We start from the raw sequence: 15,909 nt of genomic DNA on the forward strand, positions 1-15,909 counted from the left end.
TTTCTATTTTTGGTAAAGAGGGAGTCTTGTTCTTGCTCAGGCTGATCTTGAACTCCTGAGTTCAAGCAATCCTCCTGCCTTGGCCTCCCAGAGTGCTAGGATTACAGCTACCGTGCCCAGCCTCAGGTACTGATTTTTTATTGTTTCTTGACCTATGGACAAAAGTGGAAAGATTTGAGAAGAAGAACAGTCTGGGAGGCTCCCAAATTACATCTGCAGAGTTGCCATTATTTCCTACATCCCCTTTTTAAAGTAATAACGGAAGAATTTCCTCCTCTCAACTGTAGGAGCACTATACTCACAATATTTGCATTGAATGGCCCCCTAGAAATTGTGATAAACACAAGCATATTCCTATAATTGTGACTACATGCTAAATGCTCTCTGGTACACACTATTGCCTCTATTTCTCCTTCCTTTGAATAGACTTTAAATTACAAAATCCAGTTTATACCAGATTTAGCCTTTAAAATCACTCAAGCTGAACATAATAAAGTGTTTAAACATAGATTCAAAATAGTTTCTCCACATCCTGCTGGAACTTGAAGATAAATTCTTTGTTGTTACAGGATAGAGGTAAAATATATTTTATAACATTTCAGAAAGCAGATAAAAAGCCAGAGAATATTTGAAGCATAATCAGGATTCATCTGGTATTTTTCCTTTTCAGTATTATTGATTAGTTCAATATGAACTTATGACCCATAAAATATAGAATTAGTCTACCCGAGACTATTGTCATGATAAATTTAACATGTTTTTTCTGGTTCTACCTTAGGGTAGATCCAGTTATCTGATATGAATTTCATTAGTGTAACTATAGGTCTTAAGTTCTTCCAATGTAAGACCACAGAAATGACCTCAGATTTGTGGACTGAAGCCATTACAAAGGCAGCAGACAGATGTTTTTAGATCAGTGTTTAGTTTGATATTTATAAAATGCTTTAGAGGAGGAAATTTTGTTACAGAGATTATTTCCTTCAGTTTACTGTCAAATATTAAACGTTCTCTATGAGGAGAGGCCACAGTTTGGTCATGTACTTAGATAATCCCTTTCCAAACAAAAGCTAGAACATGGCCTTTGGGGAAAATGTCAAATCCAGACTTTGGGCCAAAGCCACTGACACTGTCCAGGGATTAGTCAACACAGTGGGGTGTCATTTGTTCACCATTGTTGAAGAGGGCACCCTTCCAAATGGAAAGTGTCAGATAGCTTAGTCTACCCTTTTGAAAGCATCAAAATGAATTCTATTGAAACTCTGCAGTAAGGTTTGTTCTTTCTCCAAACAATTATTAAGCCTTACTCTACGGCTGAAACCTAATTCAGCACATGGGACAAGAAATACGCAGTTCTTGCTACACAAACTACAGTTTAAAGAGGACAGGAGACTTTGCACCAGTCTATAGGTGTGTTCAGCAGATAGAGATATTTCCACCAAAAACCAGAAGACTGAGTAGGAGCTGGGCAGGTAGAGTGTATGATTGGATATATTGGGGAAATAGAGAGAGAGAAATTGTTGGAGGTGAGGGAGATATTCTGGGCAGAGAGAAGAGCTTGTCCAAAGACCAGTGTGTTTGAGAAACTCAAAGGAGACTAGTTTGGCTAGAATGGCTTGGGTTTTAGAGGCTGGAGTGATGGGCAGGGACTGTATTAAGCCATATTCAGGATTTTAGATTAGGCCATTCAGTCAGAGGAAACATATGAATAGGGTTGCATTTATAAAATCTTTCTGGCTGCTGGATGGAAAATCATTCAGGAGGGACAAGAACAAAGAGCAGAGAGACCAGTTAGGAGCCTATTGCGTATTTCTGTCAGCAGGACTGGTGATGGCAGTTTAAAATTGAATGGTGGCTATGGAGATGGAAAGAAATGGACATTTTAAGAGATCTTTTGGTATTTATTGTGAGTGATATGATATGAGAGATGAGGGAGTGCAGAAATCAAGTATGACTCCAGGAATGTGGCTTGAGCAATTGTCATGATCCTCATGGTACCATTTACTGAGCTCCAGGACGTGGAGAAGATGAGTCCTGATTAGGACAGTAGTCATATGGCTGAGCTATAGATCAAGTTAAGCAAACATAAAAGAAAATGACAAGCTTTGAACTTGGCTGTTTATATTCAAATTATTATTATTATTATTATTTTTTTTTTTTTGAGACAGAGTCTCACTCTGTTGCCCAGGCTAGAGTGAGTGCCGTGGCGTTAGCCTAGCTCACAGCAACCTCAAACTCCTGAGCTCAAGCGATCCTCCTGTCTCAGCCTCCCGAGTAGCTGGGACTACAGGATGCGCCACCATGCCCGGCTAATTTTTTCTATATATATTTTTAGCTGTCCATATAATTTCTTTCTATTTTTAGTAGAGATGGGGTCTCGCTCTTGCTCAGGCTGGTCTCGAACTCCTGAGCTCAAACGATCCGCCCACCTCGGCCTCCCAGAGTGCTAGGATTACAGGCGTGAGCCACTGCGCCCGGCCTATATTCAAATTATTTATTGGTGGTTATATATACATTTCACCTCTTGCTAATTATATTAGAGGTACAACTGTATTAGCAGTACCATGTTGTATATGTACAGTGTTTTGCTCATTTATTCACCCAGTAAGCACTGATGCTTCCTGTGAGCAAAGATCATCACTTACAATGTGAGAAATACAGAGGTAGATGAAATGTAGTTTCTGCTTCCAGGGAATGTGCAGTCTATTAAGGGCAATAATGCATGGATACAGATAGCCTCAAATAAAGGTTGAAGTGCTCTGGGCCATAAGAGATAGACAGAACTCTGAGATGAGAGAACATATATACAGCCAGGAAATCAGAGAAGGAAGATGTGGCATTTGAGCTGGACCTTGACTTGGTCTCACACTTTCCTACAGGGGCAGCTGCATGAGCCCCGGGTAAAACTGGTATAGCAGGTAAGATTAGTCTGGAGTGAAGGCCTGGGAAGGGGAGTGGGTGGGTGGATGCTGGCCAGGGACTGAGGCCACAGGTCCGTGAGGGCAAGGCTGAAGAGTTTGAATTTTGTTCTGTGGGTGGTGGGGAATTGTAGAGGACAGAGTAATCCCAACTCTCACTTAGGAAGAGGGTTCTACCACAGTTTACAGGATGCTCCAGAAGAGCGTTTTCTGTGCTGTGCTTCCTCACATGTCTGAAGTTTATGGGCCTGTGACACTTTTTGATGTGGAGTCTTTGGGGTAATTCTTTGCTGTGTTTGGCTTATCTATTCCCCATTGAGTGGTTTTGAGTGTTTTCACTATTCTAAATAAAGCTGTGATTAATATTTTTGAATATTTAAGGGCCATGGTTTTTTGAGCTCATACTCTGTTCTAGGACTTTACTAGGCACAGAAGACACAGAGATGATTAGATGCCACCCTTGGCTTCTAGGAACTCATAGTCTAATGTAAATAACATCATATTTTTTTCCTGTGGGGGTCATGACTTTGAGGTATAACAGTCAAAATCGTAATATAAGGTCAAAGATAATAATCAGATTTTAAATTCTTATTATAATTTCTCCAATTATTTCCTAGACAGATTGAATAGCCAATTGATATTGTCATCCTTAAATCTTTAGGCCAATACATGTTGGGCCTTATTATTTTTATTCATATTTGGTACTTTGGTAGACACACAGTGTACTTGGTAGCCCTTTCAGTTGTGCTTCTTGAATTAATATAGCTGTACATTTTCTATATTATTTAACAGCTTTATTTCTTCATGTGAAGTTGTGAATTCATTTTCTTTGAGCATGTGGGACCTGGGTATTTACCATGTGTATTTATGCACATTCTTCATACATTTATATTGTAAGCTTCCCCCCTGAAGATTATTTTTAAAAATTGATTTACTTATTTTTAACTGTTTTATTGATATATAATTTATATACGATACTATTCACCCATTTAAAGTGTACTATTCAATCATTTTTAGTATATTCACAGACATGTGCACCATCACCATAGAAGATTTTCATCACCCCAGAAAGAAACCCCATAGCTATTAGTAGTCACTCCCCATTTCCTGTCAAACCTCCCACCCCCGGCCCTAGGCAACTGCTAATTTACTTTCTGTCTCTATAGATTAGTCTGTTCTAGATATTTCACGTAAATGAAATCATACAATATGTGGTTATTTGTACCTGGCTTCTTTCACTTAGCGTAATGTGTTCAAGATTCATCCAGGTTGTAGCGTGTATCAGTATTTCATTCCTTTTTGTTGCTGAATATCCTGTTGTGAAATACTGGGTTTATTTATCCTTGTCACTAGTTGATGGACATTTGGGTTGTTTCTACTTTTGGACTGTTAGGGATAATGCTGTTAGAAATAGTCACGTGTAAGTTTTTGTGTGGACTTATATTTTCGTCTCTCTAAGGTTTATACCCCGGAGTAGAACTGCTGGACCATGTTGTATTCCATGTTTAGTCTTTTAAGGAACTGCCAGATATTTAAAGGATTTTCTAGAATTTCCATTTTGTTTGATTGGTGAAGACCACACCAAGTGGTTTTGATCATTACCTTGTTCTGATGGGAGTACTTAGTTTTCAGCTATAAATTTTATGGAATCTAGTATTTCTGATGAAAAATAGAGTCCAAATTGATATGTCTGTAAGTGTAAAAAATACACACTGGACTTCAAAGACTTAATATGAAAAAAGAATGCAAAGTATCTCATCAATAATTTTTTGTATTAATTATATGTTGAAATGATAGTATTTTGGATATATTGAGTTAAATAGAAATATATTATTAAAATTAATTTCACTTATTCCTTTTTCCTTTTTTATCTTTTTTCATGTGGCTGTTATAAAACAAATTTATATGTGTGGTTTGCATAATGTTTTATTTGGACAGCACTACTCTAGAAGTCGTGCTGTAGTGCCTATCGAAGAAAGTAGCTCCAGTTTGAAACCTGCTTCTCAGCTGTGTGACTTTAAGCAAGTTAAAATACCTCAAAGCAAGATTTAGTCTCCATGTGCATAAAATAGGGAAAATAAACATACCCACCTCACAAGTTTGTTGTGACTGTTAAGTGAGTGAGATATATATAAAAGTTAAGTTAGATCATTCCCTGATACACAGTTAGTGCTCATAAATGTTATTATTGTTGTTGTTATTGCTATGATTACCATCAATTTGTCAAGTTTTTTAAAACCTGGAATAATTTTTAATTGATATTACACTAAATCTATATTTAATTTAGAACTTACTTTTATGTTTCAATATTTAGTCTTTCCAATCAGGAACCCAGTATAATTTTTGCCCAATTACTTGTGTCTTCCTTTATTGCTTCAAGGAAAGTTATATTACTCTCTTTAAATAAATCTCCTACCCTGAAATAAATTAATACACATCACTAATTTTGCTACTTTAATCTTTTCATGGCATTTTCTAGATATTTGGCATTAGCTCATTAAGAATGCCTGGCACCAAATGTACATTCAACTAATCTGCTTTTAATGAGTTATTGAATGCTTTTTGTGGCTTTGTTTTGTGTTTTTACCCTCTATCTCCATTTTTAGCACTAGAAATTGTCTGTTTATCATTTTCTATGTGAATGTCATCTATTAAAAAAAACAAAAACAAAAAAGTGGTATTTTTCCATTCCTATGCTTCTTATTGTCATTTTCCTTCCCTGATAACTGTTACAAGCATTTGTCCTGCTACATTAAGTAGGAGTAGTGTCTAGGCTATCCTTATCCTGTTGCTTTTTTAAAAGAATGCAAAATGTTGATTTTTGACTTTCAGTGTACAGTGTATTATTATTTATTATATTTTAAAAGGCCCTTTTATAGCTTTAATTTTTTTTTTAAATCAGCCATAGTTACGCATTTTATTCAGTATGAATTTTCATAGTTTTCTGTTTCTTCCCTCTTGGTAAGTCTCTCTGCTGACCCTTGTTAGTATTACCTGCGTGCTCGCCTAGAAGAAATCCTCTCTGCTTCTAAGTTGTGTGGGTAGGGTCATCTATTCAGACAGAGCCTAAATCTGCTCTAAGCAAGGGCCTGAGGGCCTCCTCAATGGATAATGTGCATAAGGCTTTGTACCTGGACTTGTCACATGCGTTTTGGCTCCATGAGACAGTTTTTCAAATTTCCTGATCCTCGTTGAAATTTGAGATCATTATAAATGACATGGAGGTGATTTTCAGATGAGTAAGGTCCTGTTGCTTTAGGCAGAGTTCCTGACAGTGTTTGGTAAATGGATGAGAATAAATGACACACCTTAACTGCGGAGCCCAAGGGAGATGTTACTCCTTCACATTTCTGTTGTTTATCATGACAATAAACACCTCATCCCATCACAATTTGACCTTCCTCAGAAAGAGCCACTGACAGTTAGAGGCAAAAAAATTTATTTGCCGCAGACAAATGAAAAGTAAGTTGTGACTCTCTTTGTGGTTTTGAGAGATAGGAAATACAACTTTCAACTTACCTGCTTTTAGACATATAGAGGACTTATATGTTTTTAAAGATTAATATAGAGGGAGTCCTTGCCATGTGGGATTTTATATTGGAATCCTCACAGTTACAAAGTTTAAAGGGAAGCAAAATTCATCATAAAGAAAAAAATCACCAAAGAAACAATCTACCTATAAAATTAGCCATCAGCAAACACCAAACCCAACAAGTCTTCAATCCTGTTCACAGTTCATGTTTTTCCTCTCCTGCACCTCTGCTCAAGCAGTGCCTCCTGCCTGGAATGCCTGTTTGTCCTTTCGTCCGTCCATCACCCATGCATCTATTCATTAAGTCACTCTGCAGCAGTTACTGAATATCTTCTGTGTGCCAGGATCTGGGCTGTGTAGGAATACCCTAGACATCTCTCAGCGTGTAGTTCAAATGCCACCTCTTCCAGATAGCAGATGCTTCCCTGATTCCCTAACCCCAGACCTGCAAAATTAAAATGCTCTCCTCCTTCTCTGAGTGCCCACAGCAGCTGATGACTTCTCTTTTAGAGCACAGTTCTAAAGGCTACTTGGTGTTTTAAGTAGTAGTGTTTGTGTCTCATACCTCTCAAGAGGAGAGTTGGTATCCGCTCAGCTCCACATCTTTCTCTATAATGCCTGGGACTGACCCAGTTGTGGCCACCAACTGGAATCCTCCTTTCCTCTTTTTAACATACTCTTTCTCTTCCAGGACTAAAGTTGCTGCAGCTGACGGGCCCCGCAGGATCCCAACCCAGACCCTCACCCCAGTGAGGCATACAGTAAAGATAGACAAGGATGCCCTCCTCCAGGACTATGGATTTCACATTTCTGAGAGCCTTCCCCTCACAGTGGTGGCTGTCACAGCAGGTAGGGGCTGATGGGAAATGAGAAAGGAGTTTGACTGTTTAGGGGGAAATAGCCCTGGTTCTCCTCCCATCTCTCTGTCCTATGACAAAATGCAGAAAATGCTCCCCCAGGAAGTTAGAAAAGGCACCCTAATTCTGTCTTGGGCTTTGCACTTTCCTATGGTGCTGAGAGGGAGGGAGCCCCCAAGTAAATGCACTTACTGCTCTGAACCCTGGACTGCCAATGGCCTGCCAGTCTCAGGGGCAGTGAAAGTATTTGAAAAATCCAGCCCTCCCCTTTGAACCCTGCATGTTCCTAGCTGAGGAGAGTTTCTGGTCAAGACAGTAATAGAAACTATTGATTTGTTTTCAGTTGAATCTCTGTGAAATATAGGCTGTACCAGAGTAGAAAGGAGCAGGCTGGGAAAGTCTATTGTTTGTTTTCATACTTGAGCTGTGTATTGATGTTATAATAGATCTAGAATTAGTTAAAATATATTGATTTCAATTTATACACATACACACATACGCATATACACACCAGAGATCTTTAGAGATGAATGTCGTAGGTTCACTGCCCAATTCTGTTGATTCAGGTCTCTGCTGGTTTTTTTTCTCAGAACAGTCTCCTAACATCCCTTGAAGTTGATGGGTAATAGGTACCTTACCCATGGTTTACAAACAGGGAGCTTTAGTCATAAAGCTAAGATCCACATGAGTCCAAGCCTGGCTGAAGGGCAGGGGTGAACCAGTGCCCTGGGGACTAGATCGGGCTGCTGTTCAGCTGTGTCGCTGTGACACATGGAGTCTGGGCCCTGCCTGCCTGAGTACCAATTACTTATTTTCTTTCCAACAGGAGGCTCTGCTTATGGCAAACTATTCCCCGGTGATCAGATCCTCCAAATGAACAATGAGCCTGTTGAAGACCTTTCCTGTGAACGAGCAGTCCATATTCTAAGGTACTAAATGGTCTTCCGTCATCTATAGAGTTGCATAAACTATCATAGAGTGAAGATGGGCAACAGGAATGGCATAACTGATCCCGTGATTTCAGTAAGGCCTATCCCTTTAAAGCAGCAAGAACAGCCTCATTTTAAAGTTCTGACTCTGTTAAGATGGCTTCTCAGTGGTGGCTGTTACTATCTGCCCCCTTTCACCTGCCTGCAGAAGAGGCGCACGGAGTGCTGTATGTGTCAAACCCCTGCTATGCCCAAGACACTGTGTGAGGTACTTCGGGAAATGTAATTATAAGTAATACATAGACCCTACCCTCTAAGTATTTATAGACTTGTTGTAACATATGCCAAATATTGAACTAAATTGATACCAAATCTGTTTGTTCTTCTTTAACCCTCGTGATCTCTCTTCTCAAATGTTCCTGCAGGTGTAGTCTGGTTGGCATATATGTAGTTTCATTGATATAGCACCTCCTGCCTTCTACCTAGTGTCATTGTGATTTATGTCAATGCCTCACTTTCTACCTAGAGCCTGATCTCCTGAGACCAGGACTCAGTGGGTGCTCAGTTGAAACCAGTGAATATGGTTGGCACTGAGAATCCGTGACCATGGTTTTAAGGAAGAGGAAAGTCAGTGACAGGAGTGAAGAAGACTGGCGGACGTTTTATAGGCACAAGCAGGTTTTGGCTTTTAAACTTTTCACTCCACACTGTTTTAATGACAACATAAAGAGAGATGAGAAGTAGAGTTAGGTAGAAGCTAACTTGAAGATACACATGTACTTCAATTTGTGCCTTTTTGTGAGTGGCTGCTCTGGCTTTGGGGTGATATTGATTTCTGAGGGCATATCATGTGCAGCACACACCGGATAATAGGTAACAACTATGAGGTAAGAGCACGAGAAAATGAAGATGCAGGATGCAGTCTCTGCCCTCAGGAAGCACAGTCTCACTGCAGACACACACACACACACACACACTCACACCCACACACTTACACTTTAACATTTGCAGAGAATCTATCAAGATGTAGAAAGTAGAATTCCTTCAACCAAGCCGAATATTGCTTTCGGAATGCCAGCGAGTAAGTTAAACCAATAAGGCAGCCAAGAAAGGATTTGACGATTTCATTTAAAAATAAAGAACTACAATTATGGAAATCATGAAGTTTGCTTTTTCAATTATTGGGCTATTTTCTCAAGGATGATCCCTTTCAGTGATTTAGATTTTCTGTGCTACTAATATTTCTGTCAGGCTAGAACAAAACTCTTACTAATAAAGAAACGTATTTATAATTTTATGCAGTGGAGCAGAATTTGGGTGTTCAGGTAACATTTAACCCCGGTCTGTTCAGTGAGCACCTCCTCTGGGCAAGGAACCCTGTGGGACAAATGGACTCCACTCCCCAGACACTTACAGGCTGGTAGTGCAGATATGGCTCATGCACACCCCTCTGAGATTGAGGGCATCCACTGCATCAAGAGAAGCAGAGGAAATGGGCTGTAAATGCTGGAGATTCCTTCAGGTTGGGAGGAAGTTGTAATCTGACAAAATAGAGAAGGGTCCAGAAGTAGTTTAGCTGTATCTTTAATGCTGGGTAGAATTTGGCCCACAAAGATGGAAGTGAAGGGGACCCAGGCAGAGTGATAAGAAGGAGCAAAAGGATTGGGATGGGGAGTAGGAGGTGCTGAGCAGTTCGGTTTGCCTAGAGAAAGCTTCTAGGAAGTGAAGTCCAGATGATGGAGGGCCTCGAATGCCAACACAGCCAGTCCCAGTGTTATTCTCCTCCATTGAAGGCTTCTGATCAGGGGTGCGTGACTTGAGATGTGCTGTGCATCTGTGCTCTCTGCTGTATTTTGCATGTGTGAATCCCAGGACTGCTTATGTTTTTTAGCTTAGTTCCCAGTGTCTAAAAGTGGCATGTATTATTCATTGTTTCTTGTAAATGGAAAAACACAAAGCAAAACAAAAATGACACAACAATGCCAAGAAAAGCTCTCAAATTCCTCCAAATAATCTGTGAGGCCAAAATGTCCTTTTGAGAGCACTTGCACCTTGGTTTATTGGGACTTATCTCAGAAAAGGCCTGTTCTCATATAAAATGGAAAAGAAGCAGTCCCGAGATACTTAGAATATCGGGTTGAGTTTATCCATTTGAGGAAATAACACACCAGCAGCAATTGGCCTAAATGTTCATATTGCAAGAAGTCAAATGAAATTATTTTGCAAACTGCTTCTCTATGTAGCAATGGCTACATGGAGAGAAAGGAAAATATGAATTGATTTCTCTGTCCTGTCCTCTAATATAAAGTGGTGGTTTGGCAGTTATCTAGTTGATTTGATCACTTTTGAAATCTAGAAGATAATATAAGACAAAAATGTCTAGTATCTTGATTATATATTTAGGTTCATTACTCTGACTTTGTGTACCCAAACACCATAAACTCTTTGGCTTTTATATGATAAATGTTATCCATGGACATTCATTCTATTCAGTGAAATGTTTAGCCCTAGTTTTCTAAAATCTAAAATAGCAACCTAAGTTATCTGTGTTATTTCCATGTTTTCTTTTAAACATTTTTTTTGGAGATAAATACAGATAGTATCAACTGGATGAGGTCTCCATTATATGAGACTAAATTAAGGCTAATTGCCTGAATTAATTTAATGACTATAGATATAGACTAGATGGTAGAGGAGGATATCTGGAGATTCCTTCAAGGTTCAAGGAGCACTCTGGGCCAGCTCAAGTTCCTTTGCAGATTGCTGCTTTCCCCAACATCCTTCTCAACTTTGCTGAGCCAAAGAAGCTGAGGCTGCTTTAGAATAAGTCTTGCCAGTCTTTTTCTCTCTCTCTCACACACACACACACACACCACACACCACATAGAATGACTAAATGTTTTTGTCTTATTCTTTTTTTTTTTTTCAGGGAAGCTGAAGATTCTCTTTCAATCACAGTTGTTCGCTGCACATCGGTAAATCTCTGTGTCCTGTGTGTTAGTTTCACCATCCTTGGCCCTAAGACCCTGTACCCCCAGAGAATATCCCTCATAGAGGAAGCAGGGAAGGCAAAAGGCAGAGACTGACAGCTGCCAGGCAGTGGGTTGTCTGAAGACCTGTGTGCAAGTACTATGGAGGAAACAGATGGGGTCCAGCCAAGGGAACAGACCTATGATTTTGTAGACTAGGACAATGAGAAGGGCACCAAACTAGGTGACTCAAGACAGGTTTGAGTGGTATAACTTTGGGCAAATCATGTAGTTTCAGTTTTCACTTTTGTAAAATAGTGATGATGACAATAACTGCCTTGTCTATCTATTGGGTTGTTATGAGGACCAAGTGAGGTGTTGGATGTGAAAATGTGTTATCAGATCTGAGGCTCACCACCAGGCAAGGTGTGGTATAGTGTGGATGATGCACAGGGAGGGAATGGCAATCCTAAACCGCCACAGGCCAAGGAGAGCATTGTGTATCATTTGGGGAGAAATATATAATCAAATTATAAGAGGAAAGACTACCAAGGAGGAAAAGTTGACAGAAGATTCTCATTGTGAGAGACTTTAATATACACCTCTTAGCCTTGGCCACAAATAGATCCCCCAAAAATAGAGGCATAGGGAATTTTAATAATGCATTTAATTATCTAATCTGATTGACCACATATCAGGCTACCAAGAAAACACAATAAATTCCCCAAATGAAAAACTGTAGCAGTCCTTTTTTCTGAATATAATAAAATAGAAACTAATAACTATCAAAATTTAATTAAAACCATCCAGCCATTTGGAAATAAAAATGTGATTTCCTAAGATAGAGTTAAATAGAAAAGCAAAACTGCTGTTATAGACTGCTTAGAAAATTATTGAAAATTAGAACTATACTTAAAATTCATTATGTGTAGTTTGGTCCGAGTGCAGTGGTGTTTAGACTGTGTTCACACAGTGGTGTAATTGATCACAACCAGTTAGAGATTCCTTTGTTCCTTCTCCACTCCCACTGCTTCACTTGACCAGCCTTAAAAAGAAAAAAAAAAATGCATTATGTGCAGTTGAAGCTATGCTTAGAGTGAAATTCATAGCCTTAAGTGTTTTTATTATTTAATAAGGAAATAGGATAATTAAATATTCTGTGCAAGAAGTTGGAAGAAAAGATTAGTAAAACAAACACAGCAGAGTAAAGAAAATAATAAATATTAAAATCTAAGTGATGCTCTGAAAAACAGAAAGATTGTAAAGTTGATCAATCGAAGAGCTATTTAATTAAGGGAAAAATTATAAAAAAGGAAAACCTTAAGGAAAAGAAATATGTGGGCCTAGGCCGGGCGCGGTGGCTCACGCCTGTAATCCTAGCACTCTGGGAGGCCGAGGCGGGTGGATCGCTCGAGGTCAGGAGTTCAAGACTAGCCTGAGCAAGAGTGAGACCCCGTCTCTACTAAAAATAGAAAGAAATTATATGGACAACTAAAATATATATATACAAAAAAAATTAGCCGGGCATGGTGGCGCATGCCTGTAGTCCCAGCTACTCGGGAGGCTGAGGCAGTAGGATCGCTTGAGCCCAGGAGTTTGAGGTTGCTGTGAGCTAGACTGATGCCACAGCACTCACTCTAGCCCGGGCAACAGAGTGAGACTCTGTCTCAAAAAAAAAAAAAAAGAAAAGAAATATGTGGGCCTTATGCGAAGGGTATTAGAATATTGCTGAAGGATATCAAAAATTCTTACTTATAAAAGGAGATATATACTGTGTTCCTTGATGGGAACTAAGTATTATTAATACATCAGTTATTCTCATATTAAATGTAAATGCTTAATGCAAATTCAAGCAAACTCTTATGGGACTTTCATTTGGATTTTAACAAAGTATATCAAAGTGAGACTTATCAAGAAAAACTTTTTTAAAAGGGTAACGAAGATAGCCTTTATGTACAGATTTTAAAACTAATAAAGCTGCAGTAATCAAAGCAGTATGATATTGGTGAAATGTCAAGCACATCAATGTAATCAAACAGAAAGTTCAAGAATAGATACTAGTATAAGAATTTAGCATATGAAAAACATAGCATTCCAAATCAGTGGGAGAAAAGATGATCTTTCAAGAAATTGTACTTGAGGGCTGGGCGCGGTGGCTCACGCCTGTAATCCTAGCACTCTGGGAGGCCAAGGCGGGTAGATCGCTTGAGGTCAGGAGTTCGAGACCAGCCTGAGAAAGAGCGAGACCCCGTCTCTACTAAACATAGAAAGAAATTAGCTGGACAACTAAAATATATATAGAAAAAATTAGCCGGGCATGGTGGTACATGCCTGTAGTCCCAGCTACTCGGGAGGCTGAGGCAGTAGGATCGCTTGAGCCCAGGAGTTTGAGGTTGCTGTGAGCTAGGCTGATGCCAGGGCACTCACTCTAGCCAGGGCAACAAAGAGACACTCTGTCTCACAAAAAAAAAAAAAAAAAAAGAAAGAAATTGTACTTGGATATTTCTGTAAGTATTTGGAAAAAATACAGTCTCAGCTCACACCATTTGGTGTTACAGAATTTAAATATAAAAAACAAACAATAAAAATGTCAACAGTATGGATGGATGTCTACCTGATCATAAGTTGCAGAAAGATTTCCTAAGCATATAGAGAGTGGGAAAAAGCACAGTGAAACAAACAACTATTTGATTATGTGCAAATATAAAATTTCTGTGGTCCAAACACTTCACAACACTAAAAAGCAAAGAAATTGTTGGTTCCCTCTCCATATTCAACAAGTTGTTATCTTTTGTTTTCATTTCTTAGAAGTAGAGTAGGAAAAATTAGCATTAAGATGTTTGCCTTAATGTAAACCCAGTGTTTTAAGCACAAATAAGTGGAGGTTCCTCTATTCTAAACAAAATTTGTCTATGAAATAATGTGAAAACAGTGTAAAAACAGGGAAAGCTAATCAGTATAAATGGTCTGCAGGTGTTAAGACATTCTTTTTATTTAGCTGATTATCATCTTAACATCTTAATCAGGTAGTTTTTTTCCTACTCTATTTCCAAGAAATGAGCAAAATAAAATACTTGTTAAGTAGGAAGAGAGGGAAACAACATATAGCTGCATCTTTTAAAAGATAAAAAGTATGGGGAGATGAAAATTGATATGTGTCCAATACCAATCCTGAGATTTCCTGCAAGATTTCCAGGAAGAGGGGAATTTGAATACTGTGCTCTGGAGGTCCTGCAGGGAGAGCCAGTATTAGCCCAGTTTATGGACATCAGTGCCTCTGAGAAATGCCCTGCATATTGGCTAGCCCTGCAGTCCCCAACCCCAGGGCTGTGGACCTGTACCGGTCTGTGGCCTGTTAGGAACCAGGCAGCACAGCAGGAGGTGAGCCCTGGGCAAAGCAAGGGAAGCCTCCTCTGTGTTTACAGCTGCTCTCCATAGCTCACATCACCGCATAAACTCTGCCTCCTGTCAGAGCAGTGGCAACATTAGATTCTCATAGGAGCATGAATCCCACTGTAAACTATGAATGAGAGGGATGTAGATTGTGTGCTCCTTATGAGAATCTAATGCTTGATGATCTGAGGTGGATCTGAGGTGGTGATGCTAGTGCTGCGGAATGGCTGCAAATACAGCTGGTCATTAGCAGAGAGATTTGACTGCACAATAAATATAATGCACTTGAATCATCCTGAAACCATCCCTGACCCCCCCACCCCAGTCTGTGGAAAAACTGTTTTCCATGAAACCGGCCCCTGGTGCCAAAAAGGTTGGGGACTGCTGGGCTAGCCCACTCCTGGGCCTCTCACCAGAAGTGTCCTAAAACATGTTATTAATACAAACATTGCAAAGCAACCCTATATATCTTGCTTCAGCAGGGAGGCTTATCGTTTTCGTGATAGGTTCTTGGAGTCCTCAAGTGACTTGAAATTGATTAGGAATTATAAAATCCAAAGTGGGAATATTAATTACGGCTTCTCTAGGCCATAGAATTTTATGGAAAAAATGTGTAGATTTGTATTATTTATATAATTGTCTATATTAATTATTTATAATATTAATGCTAATATTTAATGTAATTTAATTTTCACTGAAGGGAAATTCTACAAAGAAGATACATTATCTCCCTTTTGCAGATGAGGACAGTGTGTCCTCACACACCTGTGGTCTCACATGCAGAAATCAGTGAAGCTGGGTTGTTTTCCAGATAGTTAGACTCTAGAACCAACATTCCTTAGCATTATGCTGTTGTATTTCCTTAAACCCTGCTGTCTTCATAAATGACATGTGTAACCCAGGGTGGAGAGTATTACAAAAATATATAAAAAATGTTTTCGAACTTGTCCCTTTCACCACCCTTTTAAGCATAAACTCTTCCTTCAGCAAAAACATGCACAAAGAGATTTTATCAGCTCAGGCCTGCTGCTCTCTGATGAATTAATTCAGAAATCAGGGAGAGCTTAGAAGTTCTAGAATAATGGGTAGCTCATATCCTTTAGATTGTCTCTTTAAAATATTAGATGGTTCATGTGGATTTAAGTAGGTGGTTTATAATATGTTCTAAATGCTGAGGTACACAGGTAGCAGAGCTCATGTTCAGGTGTAAAAGTATAGGGGACACAGTGGGGCCTGTAGGTTGGGCATTTTCATGGCAGCACATTCTGTCTCAAAGCAGCCAGCTTCCTGGTTGGGTGGTTGCAAATGTAAGAA

At 39.2% G+C, this 15,909-nt stretch overlaps 1 protein-coding gene across 3 annotated transcripts in view; it reads left to right on the forward strand.

The window, feature by feature from the left end:
* The window catches only part of FRMPD1 (FERM and PDZ domain containing 1), a 134,360-nt gene that overhangs the window by 91,308 nt on the left and 27,143 nt on the right, over window positions 1–15,909 (forward strand). For all 3 annotated transcript variants that reach the window (XM_069474449.1, XM_069474450.1, XM_069474451.1), the window contains exons 3-5: window positions 7,139–7,296; window positions 8,131–8,233; window positions 11,163–11,208. In XM_069474449.1, coding sequence (XP_069330550.1) covers window positions 7,139–7,296; window positions 8,131–8,233; window positions 11,163–11,208 — 307 coding nt within the window. The remainder of the gene's footprint in view (window positions 1–7,138; window positions 7,297–8,130; window positions 8,234–11,162; window positions 11,209–15,909) is intronic.

Source organism: Eulemur rufifrons, chromosome 7, assembly GCF_041146395.1.
Source record: "Eulemur rufifrons isolate Redbay chromosome 7, OSU_ERuf_1, whole genome shotgun sequence".
Lineage (NCBI taxonomy): Eukaryota > Metazoa > Chordata > Mammalia > Primates > Lemuridae > Eulemur > Eulemur rufifrons.